Here is a 17,050-nt window from a genome sequence, read left to right on the forward strand (position 1 = left end):
CGTTTGGATTTATTGTTGACTTGATATTAAAACTGAGAGTTCGGCAGTTCAAGGGTAGGTTTTAATGATTTGACGGAGGGCAGGATAGCCCATGATATGGATTTGACTTAGGGCAAGGAAGCCCGCGACTGACATGACAAGATTGATTAGAAACACGAGGACGTGTTAAATTCAGGACGGCCGAACTGTAAGGTTATTTTTAAAAATTGATTTGAGTTGTCAAAAATAATATAAAATTATTAATTTATCTAATGCAGTTAGTTTGATAAAATCGATATTTGGCTCATTCGATGTCATACAATCTGTTACTAGGAGGCCAACAAGATTGAACTTGCATAAATACGGGTGTTTCGAAGATTTTAGTTCAGTCTCCTTCTGAGATTCGGAGCGATATCGCATATTTTCGGTATTTGGATTGTGAACTGAATAATTAGATGTTGTGATAGCAATCACGCTCTAATTAAATTATTTATTTTGGCATTAGTTTGTTTAGATTAAAACTCTCGGATAACCTTACACATTAAACTTGTGTTTTTTGTGTTGGTAAATGAGAGGACATTCCAATAATTCCATAAAATAATTAAATAATACCTGCTTTTCTGAGTGACGCCAATAGTAGGTACCTACCTAATTACAATTTTCGTTGGTTTATCACAAAGGATATTTAAACGCAATTTTTCATTACCAAAGCAAAAATAAAGCATTCTAAAAAAAGTTTACTGATGATGAAATTTAAAATTAGAACACATTCCAACTTTGAAAAATATGTAGGCTAAGGTAAAACAAAAAGCTTATTATGCTAACCCTCACCTACTAACACCAATCTATCGTCATTTACGTGTTTGAAGATGATCCCTCTCATTACAGCTATTTTAAGAATCAGTTCGCGTAATAGAGTAGAAAATCTTATTCGAAATTCGAAACAAATAAGTATTATTCGCGCCAAATCCAGTGATGATAATAAAGAACCCACTTACGGCAAAGACCACGCAATGCATATGGAATGCAACAGATGATACGCGTACAAAGCTTTTTTTTAATTATTTTTTTCAGTCCTACATAACAGGCATTTCCGGGAAAGTGGCCAGTTACAACACTTCCAAACAACATTATCCAGACACATGTGACGAGAAACTTATAAACTAATAGGAAAATAACAATGTTTATGTCAAAAACTTACATTTTCTCTTCGAATAAATCACTACATAAAAATTTACTTTAATTTTAACAACACACACGTTCACTGCGTACACCACTGAACCGCGAGGCGCGATCTGTCAAATCAAACTTTCGAACTCGGTGTTGCAAGGTTTTAAATTTATTTTCCCCGATTATTTTTCTTGTCAAATTAATGTAGAGAATTGAATGAAAATTGAATAGAATACGAAAGTTGAAAAAAACTAAATGAGTTGAATTATAAAGGAAATTGTATAACTTTTCTTTAATTCACCTAGCTACGGACTCTGTTTACAGTATATTTTGTCGCTGAAAGTTGCCATTGCGTATATCAGTGTTCCCACAATTTGCACTCACGATTTCTTCGCTTCGCCAGCTGAGAGGTTCACGTTACCTACCTTTTATTATTATTAGCAGTGACTAAAAATAGGTCAAATATTTAAAAATGCTCGTTGGCACGTATTGCGGTCCAGAGCGTTTGTAATCGCATTCGCGAAGTCAAACGTATCTAACTACAACCAATCTCTTTTATTTCTTAGCTACGAATATTAAAACTCAGAAAAATGTTACCTAGGTAATTAATTTTTTTATCACAAGTTAGCCTTTGAATGCGATCGCACCTCGAGATAATTCGCTGAAGCTCAGTGTCTAACACTGAATGATAGCCACTTAGCTCTCTTTTTTATCCATTGAAGGTTTTCTACGACAAAATGTTTTAATATCACCCAGTAAAGCAGCAATGTAGAACCAACCAACCTCGGTGGCTACCATTCACACAGTGTTAGACACTGAGTTAGCAAATTACCTATCTGGTGGTAAGTGATTATGTCATCTTTAGGGTTAACATAAAGGTATAAGCAGTTCGATTAATATCTCACAGCCTATCACACTAATATTATAAAGGCGAAAGTTTGTATGTGTGTGTGTGTGTGTGTGTGTGTGTGTGTGTGTGTATGTTTGTTACTCCTTCACGCAAAAACCACTGGACGGATTTGGCTGAAATTTGGAATGGAGATAGATAATATCCTGGATTAGCACATAAGCTACTTTTTATCCCGGAAAATCAAAGAGTTCCCACGGGATTTCGAAAAACCTAAATCTACGCGGGCGAAGTCGCGGGCATCGGATAGTTTCCTATATTAAAGCCATATCCGTAATCGGCATCGTTTCGGAACGCTAAATAAAATGAACTTAGTCGTGTTTTATCAGTTGCTGGCTATAAACAATCAAACACACAGAACAAAAAACAAAACAAGGGTCAATGCTCTTGAAAGAGATCGGTACCGCACGAAGTCAGGAATATAAGAAAGGATTCATAAACCTGGTTTATCGGTACGAGGTTTATGGATTTTCATGACGAAAACGTTACACCATGCTAGATTTTTATGATGCGTTTTAATTTGTGTTCATGTTAATGAGAAATAAGTAAAACACTAAAAGAGTGTTGTTGTTATGATAATGTGTTCGCAGACTTATATAGTAGGTAATACGCATGTCTGCTTCATTGTTTTAGTGGCTAGCTGTATCGAGTGCGGACTCTGAGGTCCCGAATTCAAATACCAGGTCGGGCCACAAAAATTTATCAGGTTTGCTGTCAAGAAATTCTCAGTAGCAACGCAGAGTTGAGAAATTGGTGGTATTATAACCCCATGCCTTGAAGAGCACGTAACGATATATTTCCTGCATCTGATATCTCCGTTCGTGTAAGATTGCCGTCCCATCGGACTATGAGATTGAAGAAATAGAGAGTGCCTCTGTATTTAGTACACTTTTGTGCACTAAAATATTATTTATATTCCGCTTAGTTGACTAATATCCACTAAGATTCACCGAGGTATTTTGGTCAGGAGGGCACTCTAATACCTAGACACAAATGAAATATAGGTAAATAAAGATTTGAAAACATAATATATGGATAAAAAGACCACAACGTTTTTTGATCCCAAAATATAAGCTGTTTTTTATTTAATGTTTTTTTTTAATCGGAGGAATGCGCTTGATTGCAACCTTCACTGAGTAAGTGATGACGCATTCCGAGATAAAATGTGCTTAGGTGTGATTTGCTCTTGTATATTTATGCAGTGTCGAGAAAAGTGCATTTCACGCATGATTTTTTTAAAATTTCAAATGTCCACTAAATAGGATAAAGCATTGATTGATACCTTTAAAACTCTCGGGATTTATCTATCTTTTTCTAATTCACAAGACAAAAAGATTATAAAAATAAAACAACAAGGGAACAGTAAACATTTTTATTTTATTGTAAATATTATTTATTGTATCATCGTGGAACTCGCGATGTGCTTTTTGTACTGAAGCAACAAATCCAAAATTCGAAGGCATATCGCTGTTTGTTAATGGTATTGCCATTTTTAAAAAATGCGCACAAAATTTGGTATTTTGAGTTGGAGAGTTAAAAATTACACATTTCTCACTTAAACATGGTCATTGTTTACTTGGTTTGTCTATTCAATTATTTTCATTTTTAATATAGTACGCGGGCGTAAACCTCCGTACATCCTTACATTTAGTTTCATATCCTAGACATTTTACAATCAGATTACACAATTTGCTTGTTTTTATCTAGACTAATTTAGTGGTCTATATGTTAGTACTATTCAGTATACGAGTACTGTCGCAAAGAATCACAGAAGTATTGAATTTTATACCTAGATTTGAGTACACTAGTATTTTACTGTCTAACCCATCGCGAGTCGTCCCATGTGAAGATTTTACAAGCAATACTACGACTATGTAACTTCAGTCGGCTTATAATGCACTTACACTAGACCTCCATCCATTGAGCTTTACCACCTTATGATCCAAATGCTAATGCCAGTTCACACGAGATTGTAAAATACTAATTTCTTTCTATATTGTAGAGCCCAAGAATTAAATCAGGAGTTTTCTCATAACTTTTTCCAAGTCCAACGTCTATTCAAGTATTTGAATGTTAAAAGGATACGTGCGTCTCCAGAAGTTCGTGATAAAGAAAATCTTTAGCAACCAACTGCACACCAGATTTAGGCTTTAGGCTATTTAGGCTTTATCTTATTTTGTTTTATTTCCATTTAATTCTTGGATCTAGAACACCTAATACTGATACAATTGTCACCAAGTCGCTAGAAAGAAACTTACCACTTTTTAATTATCTTGGAGCATATTTAGGTAAGCGGGTAACAAACTTTTAAGACGATAACAATTCTATAAAACGTACACAAAACTTAACTACTTAGGTACCTAAACTATGTAAAGTAAACTAAATAGGTAGGTACTTATAGAATCGATCTTTTGCGTGACCATTATGCATATTGTTTGACCTAAGTCGTGTGAAATGGCATTCATAAATAATATTTGAATATAAATAAGGTAGATATCTGCTTATGATACATGTTACATAATATAACTACAAAATTAAATGCGTGTCATAATCATATGATTCACATAATATTGTTGAATGAAAATGTATTTTTGTACTATGTAGAGTGCTGGTGATTGTTAGTGTTACTAGAGTGAAAAAATCACGAGTGATTATGAGTGGTTATGTTTTAAAATCTTTCGCATATTAATATTTAATAAGTATAATAAATTATGATTTTTTAAAAATTAGTGAGGTGTTATTTTTTTTTTACATTGAATTGAATGGTATATAAATTATTTTAGAGTGACTTAGTTAGTGCATAATCAGAGAGATAATTGATGTACAAAGCAACAATTTATAAAGTTAGTAAATTATTAAAATATGACCTAAAATGATATAAGACGTAAGAACTAATACATTTCTAAACCTGGCAAGTCGCAAGCCGTCTCTATGTCTTTTTAAGGCGAAACAGCACAATAACTAACCGTTATTTTAAAGTATTTTATTTACCTAAAACTTTTTAAATTTTCAACTAGTTGTTCAAAAATCTGTACGTTAATTAGTTAGCGTAGAAGAATAATTTTTGTTAACAAATATACATAGATATAGGTAGTATTTTTTATTTTAGGTAAATATTTGACGACTATTCCAAGGTAAAGTTTTAATTCTAATGTCAAATAGATCTTTATTAGAAACTAGAGAGCATTCAAACTATAAAGTTTAATATTCTACGTCAAAACAGCTGTTCCTATGTTTCAATTTACTTACAGCTTCACATGCGTAACTATATCGGAGATAGGGTTTTTTGGATGTCGTTTATTGACAGATTCATCATACCTTTTTTGGGCGGAAATAACGTTCATACGTCACTTCCGCTAATAATGGTCGCCAAAGACGCCAAACTCATCAGCTTTTTGAGGACGCCATCTTTGATCGCAGTGGTATCAATAGTTAGTACTATAGATTAAAAGCGCAATTTTTTCTAACTACGTGATAAAAACCCTTTTGCCGACTCATTAAAAAAATATAATTTCTAGCGGGTTTAGTTTTCCTTCACGTAATGACTAAACGCATTATTTTTTTATTAATTCTTGCTTCTATAATTTTAAATTTCAGAAGTACTTTCTTTACTTAGGTATTAGGTAGGTAGATTACTTAGGTAATCAGAGTTCCAATATAGTCACTCATATGGGGCTGAGAACATTTTTGTAGAAATAAGCCATGAATTATGCAAACTTTTTTACTAGCAATATCTACCATTACTGACATTTTCACTGCCTGGCATTTTTCGCAGCTCTTTAGTTATTTTACAAAAATGCATAGATAGAGATACATAGTATAGCGTTAGTTTGAGGTAAAGATCGCTACAATTATGGACTCATGAGTTGAGTAACGTTATTTAATAATAGAAAAATATTGCTTTTTAGTTTAGAAAAAGTTGCATTGAAAACTGCACTACAGAACTAGAATATTAAAATACTCGTTTAGCTTTCACGAAAGAAATACGGAGCTTAAATAGTTAACAAAAATCTTTTATTCCTTACCTACATCACCACTCACCTCTGATCAGATAATAAAACGAATTATAAAATTATTTTTATTGTTTGGATTAGATTAGGTGCTACATATTAGCAGGAGTTTTATAAAAATAATTTTGAGTTTATACGTCACAATGGTACGTAATAAAATATTAGGTGTAAAGTCTAAAATCATAATTTTGTGAATTATTATGACTAAGCCCAATTTTTTAAGAAAGGAAGGATCAAAAATAGCAATAAAGTCAAAGTCAAAGAAAAAGTTAGTATTTCATAAATTCATAATATTATTGTATTGATTAAAAAAAACGACATTAATTAAATATAAATTCCTGTCCCACATTCCTCTATTATAGTTGATTACAACAATGTGCTTACATATTTTGTAAATAATTTTCATATTATATGCTGTCTCTATTACACAATACTTGCACATAGCGATATGTTTCCTTATTGTAGCATCTTGTTTAAATGGTACGTTATGCTTTTTCTACACAGTATTTTTCTTTATATCAATCGTGTTATCAAATACTAATCTTAATATTCACACCTAACGCCTGTTTTAATAGAAACCAAAACACCCATGCCCAATAACCTTGTAAAAATTGTAATTATTTTCACATAACACATCTCAAGTTTTTTTATTTTCCCATAACGATATATTTCTCCCTCAATTCAATTTTTTTTCTTCATATGGCAGCATTATAATATTCGCGATATTTTGTATAAATAAAAGCGGGGATTTCCCACGTTGCTTGATTTTTAATCTGTGTTCAAAAGTAAAAACAATTCACAGAACTTACAGAATAATAAACCTATATTTTATATCGTGTTATTTATGAACAATATAGCAAAATAGTGTGTTATAAAAGATACATCGTTAGAAAAGCCTCGTGTCGTGGGACATTTACTTCTATGTCATGTTCTCGCATAATATCGCTACCCAGCCAATAATGGTGATCATTGAATACTTATTCTTTTAGGGGGATTCCCCATACAATTTACAGGAACATAAATTTAAATTATTTTAAATTATTAACTTAGTTTCTATCAAAACAGACCTAAATAAATACATTTTTATTTTGCTCCAAATGAATAGTCGTGACTAACTGTACAATGTACATTAAGCTTTTTTTTTATAAAATAAAATCTAGACTTCGTTTACACTAGTTTTTACTAAGCTATGGCTTGCTTATACTTTTAAATAGACGCCAATTCGATTTTTTTCCCAGGCGGAAATATCGACTCAGGGTTGCCATATTATAGTATAAACTATTTTTCCAGGCGTTGCCACTGATTAAAAATATATTTAATATATCTACAGCATTACGCAATATAAATAATTTTGTATTTGTTTATAAGAATAGTTTTATGTCAAAATCATGCAGAAATAAGAAAAGGTAGGTTTTTATATACTATGTATGTAGGAATTCCTAAATAAAAATACCACTTACCTACCTACCGCTATAATTCTTCAAGAAATGTATGACTTCTATCCCTAATATGTAGTTATAATCATTCTATTTTTGAATATTATGTAAAATAACTACTTAGTAGAGAAAGAAGTCTATAATTACCTTTTTCGAAAAATGGAACTGTACTTGGATATACTAACTATGTAAACCATGCTAGCTGTTATTACTTTTTAATTCCCTTGTAAGGTACAACACACATCTACAGAGTGGAGGCGAAACGCAGCGTCTTTCTTGTGATAGCAATAATTCAAACGCAGCTTTATTTACTACTAGAGGATGCCCGCGACTTCGTCCGCGTGGATTTAGGTTTTTATCCCGTGAGATCCCGTGGGAACTGTTTGATTTTCCGGGATAAAAAGTACCCTATGTCCATCCCCGGGATATAAACTAATCCTGTGCCAAATTTCGTCAAAATCGGTTATACTGTTTGGCCGTGAAAAGACAGACAGACACACTTTCGCATTTATAATATTAGTATGGATAGAATAAGTCTGAAATTAATAAAATGAAAACTTGGCAACCCTAAGTCGAATGCAAATGAATACAGTTTTATTATAGATCGACATCACAGGTAGAAAATATAACAGAAGCATGTCTCATCTTATTACATCGATATACGCAAAGAAATGTATGATATCAATAAAGTCCTCGCCAAAGCGCTAAAACCAAGATGAGGCACCACCTAGTTTTGTTGACAGCTCGCCGATCCCGCGCCCAAACATGTTCCCCATCTGCAAAATGTCAAAATACAAGAGTAAATTTAAAATTCATAACACCCCCGACAAGTTAAGGTTACAGTAGGTAACTAGAAAAGAGCTGATAACTTTCAAACGGCTGAACCGATTTTCTTGGATTATAAAGTATTTAAGTAATAAAGGATAATAACCTTAATAATATCCTTATATAATTAAAAAAGTAAGAATAGTTTTCGAAGAAAAGAATAGGTATTTTTTGAACTTGAATTTTTTTTCGAACTTAAATGTAACTAGCACCATCTATTTTTCACGAATTTAAATGTGTACATGTTATGTAGATGGCAGTAGTTTCATTTGAGTGTCTGATCATAGATGGCTCTTTCGTAAAACCCTAAACAAAACCATAGCATTATTTTTTGAAGATTAAAATAAAACCTCTTTGAATAGTGTCATCTAGCGGGCAGTAGCGATACCACATAAATAACAAGATGGCGTTTTAAAATACTGCCCAATTGTCCATGGTTCAACATGACTGTGTACTCTGTTGTCTATGAGACTTTTGGCGGGATTTTAAACCTATGACCAAGTTTATACGAAGGTGCCGCAGTCTAATTTTGTTTAATACATTACCTTCCCAACGACAGCAGTGACGTTTCCCAATTTCGCTTCTTCAGTCAAAGATTCTAATTTAGATTTGCCGCTTCGGGCCCCTTCTTCTGATCCACCATCATCGCCGCTTCTGTAAAAACATTTATAATGAGATTTTGGCTTCGCGGATTCGTCTCCCAGTTGAAGTAAGTACCTAGGATTTTTTACCTTTGATTTGATTCCTACTAACTAAAGAAACTAAAACACTCTCATTTGTCGAATCCTTTTTTCCGTACGAGGGCAAACACCCCTCCTTTCCTTTGGCCTACCATTACTGCCACAGTCTGACTCATCTTCCTTCTCCTTCACCCATTTCCTTTCTTTCAATTATAGCTTCGATATATTTCTGGATTCTTCTTTCTTCCTCAAACTGGGGACACCAGAACAATGTACTGCATCGTCTATTGGTTCTATGTAGTACAATACATTTACTGCTGTCCCTGGCCTCATTGAATCTTTGCTTTAAGTTGGCTAAAAGCGTATTTAAAAAAAAAAATTATACTTACCTAGAATAGAATGGAAAGATCTATTTTGAATAAATGATTTGACTTTGACTTTGACTTTACCCCTGGTCCTGTTGCGCGAGCAGTAGACTGCACGTGGCCTCCTCGGTGTGCATGCGGGCGGCCACACTCTGGTACGTCTTGGAGTTCAGCTTGTCGTCGATCACGCCTTGCAACTCGAAGTCGCTGTACATTTTCTGTGGACAATCATCATTATCAATAGGGATGGTGCCCACTATACCTTATCCACGGAACGAAGTTAGTATAGCGCTCTCTCTGTTTGGCTTTAATAATATAATGCATGCTTTGGTAATATTGATATTTTTTCGACTCGAGTGGGCTCTTTCAAGAAGCTGGTCATAGATTCTCTTAAAAATAATAATACTATATTAAACTAAGGCTGTAGGGTAATTAGAATATAGAAGTTAACTTAACTAATACATTTTTAATTACAACACTAATATTAATTTATAGATGTAACTATGTAGTAAAGCATAATTAATAATATGTGGTTGACGTAGCGGGTAGCACGTATAGTATTACTGTATTTATATTATTACTGTTTTTTTCCAAGCACTGCGTGCTACCGTTTCTTGATCCGAAAATAAAAATAAATAAATAAATCATTTGTATGGGATTAGGTCACAAAGAGAGTGCTATTTTGAAAACCTCCCTGGCGCTGTGGTCTTGTTTTATTAGTGGGAGATGCCGGGTTCGATTCCGGCAGGGGTTTAGAATTATATAATTCCTAAATTTCTGGTCTGGTGGCTTCGGCGGTGGCTAGTTACCATCCTACTGGCAAAGCCCTCCCGCCAAGCGATTTAGCATTCCTCATCTGTCACCTGCATACAGCTCTGTACCTTGAGAACGATGGAGAGGCAGGCAACCTGCTGCGGATGCAGCGCTGGCCGCTGTATCAGCCACTCGTTGATGAGGTCGATCTGCACGCCGTACCACTGCTCGAACAGCTGCAGGATCCATAGCTCATCTGTCACCTAGAATATTAATGAGGGTTCCTATATAATTTAACTACACTGGAAAGACTTCAAGTTATTGATATAGCTCTTGTTTATAATATGGAGCTAAGTTTTCAGTTTACACCATCTTTAAGAATCTGAGAAGATGTATGGCGAAACAAATTCTGCCGGAAAAGTGATTCCAAACATTTTCTTTTGAATTCGAACGACGCGGGTAGTTGAAGAACTTGGAAGAATGAGTAAAAGATAATCAACATTTTGTGCAACATGATCGTAAAACTGGGAAGAGTGATCCGACATGTTTGCATGATCCTAAGACTCCTTATATTCCTCAGATGGTTTTCTGATGATCACCCCATTTAAAGAGTATCAACTATTTTCTGTCGTGCGTTAGAGTTCTGTCTCTAAGTTTTCCAATTTACATAAATGGGTATGAAAAGAAAATTGAGAGCCACTGTGAGAAGAAGAATGATAGTTTTATCCATGTTACAATATTTTTGAAGGAAGATGATTACCTTAGATCTGATTTGGTCCATAGAGTTCCTCATGAAGTTGACATAGCCCTGCCCGATGTCCTTGCCTGAGCTCGACACGTTTGCGATATTCAAGAACGAGCCTATCAAACTGTGGACATTCGTAATAAACAGTTAATAATAAAGTATTATAGAAATCAGTTTAAATAGAAAATTGAATAAAAAATATCATAAAAACAAGAAATTATCACAAAAACATGGTCAAGAGAAGAGAAAGAAGTCAAAAGAACAAGTTATAGCTATTAACAGAATCGAAAGCAGTAGATTAAAAGATCAGAATATGAAAGTTATGAATAAAGAACATAGGCATAATAAATTATTAAAAGAAATGGAAATAGTAAAAGTTATAACAGTTAAAAGATTGGAAGTAGTAAATAAAAGAGAAGATTAAAGATTTATTAATAAGAACATAATATGAAACATAGGCGAAATTAATAATAATTAAAAGGAAAAGAAACATCAAAGGTTACAAGTAGCTGTTAACAGAATTGGAAGCATTAGGCAAAAAAGATTAGAAAACAAAAAAGCATAAGAGAATTAAAAGAATAAGATAGATAAGAACATAGCATAGATAAGAACATAATTGGAAGTAATAGTCATTGCATGTAATCGTGATATTTTTATGGAATCGTGTAGGCAAATTGTAAGTTAATGTGTAAGTACCTCGCTAAAAATGACTAACAAAATTAAAGTTCGAATTAACTATGTTGAAATGTTTGTATGGCATGTTGTGTCTAAGCAAAAATGTGTGGCTATGAGTAGTAAGTAAGAACTTTCAAATCTGTGAGAATTTTGTATAGCGTCATATATAAGTTTTTAACTAAGTAAAGAAAAACTAATAACTTAATTAGGGATGTAAGACAAAACATAGGAAAGAAGGAAACACTAAAATTTTTGATATTATGCCTAATCTTATTTTTTTTTGTAGTAAACTTAGACTGTAAACTCGAGTTTTTTCGAATGAAAATTGGTTGTCACTTTTTGGAAATTTCTCACTTAGTACTTGATCTTCCATCCATCCCCAGTGCCACGGTGCAGCGGTCGATCGGAAGCGGAGTGGCTGATGATGAGGCGGCTTGGGGACTCACCTGCCCTCGTCGAAGCGCGCGACCTTCGCCAGGGTGGACTCCAGCACGGCCGCCAGGCGCGTCGTCATCCCCGTCGACATCGCATGGAGACACGCCTCGATCTGGGCATCCATTTTAGCATGGTACTGGTACTGTGAGAGATTGCGGGTGTTAACATTGAAAGCGTCAAGCAGATGTACCCTTGGATTTACTTTACCTACCAGTACCAATGCAAAAAAATCATTTCGAGTATCGAATTCTTCGCACCGTCCTTCCGCAAACCTCAAATTGGAGAGTTTGGCGCTTGCGGAAACCGGACCGGCAACAAGGGACGTCATGCATAACTTGCAGATTTGTGCAAAACGAAACGAAAAATAGGAACTGAAGAGGAAAAGATTGCGGTTTGCGAAATAAAAAGTTCATGCAAGATGTTTATAATGACAGGCAAGGAAATGAAAAGAAAGATGCGACTAATGCGATGACGTCACAATTTCTGCAAATCATGCATGACGGAGCCACAAGGTGCGTTTGGATGCGTTAAAACTAGATGAATCATCACATTCGGTTGCCACAGTAGCTACATCGACTTGCAAAGGTAAAAAGCTAGGAATCCGAGCACTTTAATTGCGAATCGATGATACGAGTAAATTATATGATCAATCTCATAAAGTTCAATGAAATTGTTGTGGATCAAACAGCTGAATTGGCAATCGAATATGACAGCGATCTGATGAGCTACTAACATAACAGCTTGTGGGTCCATAATTTGAATGAAACTTAGCTGTAGACCCGCTCAGCGTTCGTGCGCATTTTCGGTGATTTCTCTATTTGTGCCTCTCATGCGTTGATCTCTTTGCGACATGCCATGCTTTAATGCACGCGCTAAGAGGCTACTGATATAAGAAATGCACGGCTTTAAAAAACCTATACTAGATTTTCTTGATTATGAACTAAAACAATGTGGTACCAGCAATGTTTCTGCAAAAAAACATGTTCAATTGTGTACTGAACATGAAAGCAAATTTTTCGCAGAAATAAAAGCTGCGAAGGCATGTATGTCACTGGTGAATTGAAATTATCCTCTGTGTCAGTTAGTTTTCAATGAAGTCTGTTAGTAAGCTACTAATGTTATGTTTCTTTTCTTCTATAGCTCGAATGACAATGGTTGCAAATGTGAATTTACCATTTTTCTTGGTTTTATCTATTATGGCGATAGTAACAAATATAAATTTACCATTTCGTAGGATGTCTTCTTTAAGGTGTTGGATTGTTAAATATTTCTTGTTCTTGAAGTAAATTTAACTAATTCAAAGTAATGTAGTTGTTTTCATCAGATAAAGAAATGTTGCTTATAAATTATAGTGTAATATAACTACGAATAAAGTATCTAATTTAATTGCATTCTCATTTCAGTAGCGTCTATTCTAGAACATTTACAGGGACTTTTTTATCTTTTAGAATCGGATCACTTGATAAAACATTTAATATACTAATTTTGCTTTTTCTTCAAAGCCATTTGATTAGCCTTGTTCAAAACAGAGGATAACAAAGTCTTTTGCATCATAAGTCTCATTGTTAATCTTCACTCTACATATTATTTTCTTACAAATTAAGGCAAAGGTAAGTAAACAAAATTAGTACATACACCTGTGTTCAAGTAGATCCAACTCTTTTATTGTGTGTAATATTTTAATTTTGACAATTTGTTGTGTTAGTAACTTCGTAAGATTTTCTTTAATTTGCCAATTCGTGTAGCAGTTTTATCAATATTTTTATATTCGTCTCCGTCATAAAAGAATATTTTTCGAGCTACTAAGAATTCTGCTTACGTTTGGTCCCTAACGTCTGCGTAAAATATTTGTTTACTGACTGATTTTTTCCCTACATAAATTCTTGGAGCGATGTTTCATTTCCACATCCCTAATTTAATATTATAAATCCGATAGTGTGTAAGTTTGCTTGTTAATCCTTGACACCTCAGTTTCCCAACCGATTTAGAAGGGCACAAAGTTTAAATACAGCCAGGGGAAGGTCATATAATATTTATCCCGGGAAGATAAAGGAGTTCGCACAGAGAGTATCGGAGATCGGTCGTAAAAGTTGTAGGCACGCGGTCAAAGCTTTAAATATTTACGTTAACGCTCAGCGATTAAACGTCAGCAAAACTCAAAGTAAACCTTCTTGTGCAAAGTTATGTGCTGCATTATCAAACTGGCCGTGTTTATTGATGCAGATCTAATCAAAGCTGTCAAACATATTCTTTACAATGGAGACAATAGATTATTTTAACTGCAATTTTGTTTTCGGGGATCTCATTGCATTCTTTGATTAGTTTACATTGAGCACCAAATAAAGTAATATCCAAAATTCAATCTTTTCTTTACTTAGTTCAGTTATGTTATTCAAATTTAGTAAAATCTTTTATTTTCTTCAAACAATAAATGGTTTCAATAATATCATTAAAATTCAACTTAATTATACGACTGTAAATGTTGTTCAACACAATTTAATAAAGATGCCTACTTAATAAAAGTAGGAAAAGGACATTGTCTTCAGGGTTTATTTTGGTTTATTTGGGTATAGTCAAATTAGCATCAAAATGTATTAGATAAATTCCTAATATTAGCTTGAATTTAGATATTACTGAATTTAATTCACATCACTTTGGTTGCAATGATTGATGATGATGGTTGTAGGAGTTGGAAGCCAACTTACGATGTCAACTCCTTCAACGGCGCAAAGTTTGAGGGCTTGATTCTTTGCATCCAGCGCAACGTTCACCATTGCGCAGATCTCAGCTGGTAAGATGTAATCCGTTGAAATGAAAGATACGCTCTTCTTTAGCCACGCCTGAAAGTGTATAGAATTCTTACGGTATTACCAGTTTTTAATTAAAATGTCGTTTATTTCCTAATTTAAAGAGTTTTTGCTTGTAGATAATAAGTAATGAAAATAAACTATATAATATAAGGTTCTCAGTAGCGTCATCTTCATTTAAACTAAAGGCTAAACACTTTATTTCTTTCTATTTGTATGAGTCATAAACGTATATAAGGAATAAAATCGGTCCTAATTTCCAACCCTGTAGTGTCCTTCATCGTTACAACAACATGAATTGTCGTTATATTTTGTCATTTATTTTACGAAACCTATCTTAATTAACTACTAAAAAGCTGCCCTTTCTGCATTTTCTGAATACTACTTAGTACTTACTATTTGTGTCTAGTACTAGTGAATTTGATATGTCTAAGGTCTGATATAAAATCTACGTATACCATTGATGGTATTCGAGCTCGAATAAACGAGAAGAGAGACCTGATTGATACAGATGACTTTACACAGGTAAAGTCTTGAAGAGGAATACAAAAGGAAGGATCATTGAGTTTACCTGGAAAGAAGCTTCAGTTTTCTGAATGCAGGTCTCCATCATGTCGCTGGCCATCAGTTTGAGTCGTTGCTCGAGATGAGAGCGAAACTCGGGCTCCGGCCAGTGCAGGTCTCTGATGAAGGACTGAAGGGCATCCAGCTTCCAGAACAATTCCTCGCTCGTTGAACAGCCATTTCTAGAAAAAATGTATTGTGAAGTGTAATTTTTCCTCAATATTAAATCGCATACGATCTCATAAGTCTAATAAGATTAAATTAAAAATTTATAACACCCCCGACAAGTGAAGGTTACAGTAACTAGAAAAGAGCTGATAACTTTCAAACGACTGAACCGATTTTCTTGGATTATAGCTAAGAACACTCTGAATCAAGCCACCTTTCAAACAAAAAACTAAATTAAAATCGGTTCATTAGTTTAGGAGCTTCGATGCCACAGACAGATACACAGATACACACGTCAAACTTATAAGACCCCTCTTTTTGAGTCGAGGGTTATTTGGCGTATTGTAAGACAGGGAGGTCATCATTAAACTTTGCCGTTTCTATACTTACCCTTTAATCTCCCAGCGTTCCTTCTCAAAGCCTTTGTGAAGTGACTGCGCTATGGAAGACTCCATGAGGTCTACATAACGGACCACGAGCGGTGCAAACGTGTCGCGCAGATGTTCATGGAATCTGCCGTTTCTTAAATTATCTGAAAACAATATTTCAGTTGGTATAACTGATTTCAAAAATATAACTATAACGTGATACAGCTTGCAAGTACTGGCTAGAGAAAATCAATTTCAGGCAGAAAATTATTCTTCTTTTGTCACTGGTAGGATTTTTTTAACCAGTTTATCGCATGAACATTTGCATACAGGAGTTCAGCCGGCTTTTCAGAAATTTGTTGATCTGCCACTCGAATAACCCCATATTGAAATCTAGTGGGTAGAGATATCAGCAAAACTATACTACCATCTTGTTAATTCAATCAAGATAACTGAACACTTATAAACAATAGACAAGTGCCCAGTTGGCATAACTAAAAGCCAATATTTGGAATTGATACGAATATAAACAACAGACAAGGATTTGTGAATTTCGGAACATAACACAAACATCATAGTAACGTTCGGAGGGACATCAATGACGTTAAAAATTCTTACCATCGGTTCTCAAATAGTCATTCAAAATCTGGAAAAGGGGGAATGAGTCCCACGTATCAGGAGGCTGTTCAGAAAGAACACGGTCCATGTCCACCGCAAACAGCGCCCAGAAGATCTCGGCATGCTCCACCAGTAGCTCAGAGAACCACGCAAAAGCCTGCACAGATACCCATTCAATTAAGGGAAATAACAATATGCTTCAGAAAATACTGGTACCATGACTTGAATGGATAACGTTTCAAATAAAATAAAATAAACTAGTAATAAAAATAAATCAGAGACCAGTAGTGACTAAAACAAACAACAAACAAATTAATTGAACAACTAACCGTGTAAGAGATTAATAAAAGTTAAATAATGTGAAGAATGAAAGAGTGAAGATTAAAAAGATGTAATACAAAAAAGATTAAAATAAGTTAGAATACTGAAACGTGAAAGTAAAAAAGGAATATTCAAAATAGGTAGACACAGAAGTTTATTAAAAAGAGACTATATAGCATTGATATTATAGCAGACTTAGGTTTACCATTAAAAACGATTAAGTA

At 34.1% G+C, this 17,050-nt stretch overlaps 2 protein-coding genes across 16 annotated transcripts in view; both read right to left on the reverse strand.

Annotated features, from left to right (window-relative positions):
• The window catches only part of LOC123877374 (LIM domain and actin-binding protein 1), a 37,117-nt gene extending 35,832 nt beyond the window's left edge, over positions 1-1,285 (reverse strand). The window contains exon 1 of the mRNA XM_045924078.1: positions 1,181-1,285. The gene's annotated coding sequence lies outside the window, so the exon portion shown is untranslated. The remainder of the gene's footprint in view (positions 1-1,180) is intronic.
• Positions 1,286-8,074: 6,789 nt separating this feature from the next.
• LOC123877377 (calcium-dependent secretion activator) overlaps positions 8,075-17,050 on the reverse strand; it is a 56,465-nt gene continuing 47,489 nt past the window's right edge. For 14 of the 15 annotated variants that reach the window (XM_045924099.1, XM_045924088.1, XM_045924098.1 and 11 more), the window contains 10 exons: positions 16,506-16,662; positions 15,910-16,051; positions 15,359-15,533; positions 14,686-14,820; positions 11,992-12,122; positions 10,886-10,994; positions 10,254-10,388; positions 9,457-9,590; positions 8,873-8,981; positions 8,075-8,278 (listed from right to left, as the gene is read on the reverse strand). In XM_045924099.1, coding sequence (XP_045780055.1) covers positions 8,207-8,278; positions 8,873-8,981; positions 9,457-9,590; positions 10,254-10,388; positions 10,886-10,994; positions 11,992-12,122; positions 14,686-14,820; positions 15,359-15,533; positions 15,910-16,051; positions 16,506-16,662 — 1,299 coding nt within the window. In that variant the 3' untranslated portion in view covers positions 8,075-8,206. The remainder of the gene's footprint in view (positions 8,279-8,872; positions 8,982-9,456; positions 9,591-10,253; positions 10,389-10,885; positions 10,995-11,991; positions 12,123-14,685; positions 14,821-15,358; positions 15,534-15,909; positions 16,052-16,505; positions 16,663-17,050) is intronic. The other variant, XM_045924090.1, reaches the window with a different exon arrangement.

The sequence above is a fragment of the Maniola jurtina genome, chromosome 23 (genome assembly GCF_905333055.1).
Source record: "Maniola jurtina chromosome 23, ilManJurt1.1, whole genome shotgun sequence".
Taxonomy (NCBI): Eukaryota; Metazoa; Arthropoda; class Insecta; order Lepidoptera; family Nymphalidae; genus Maniola; species Maniola jurtina.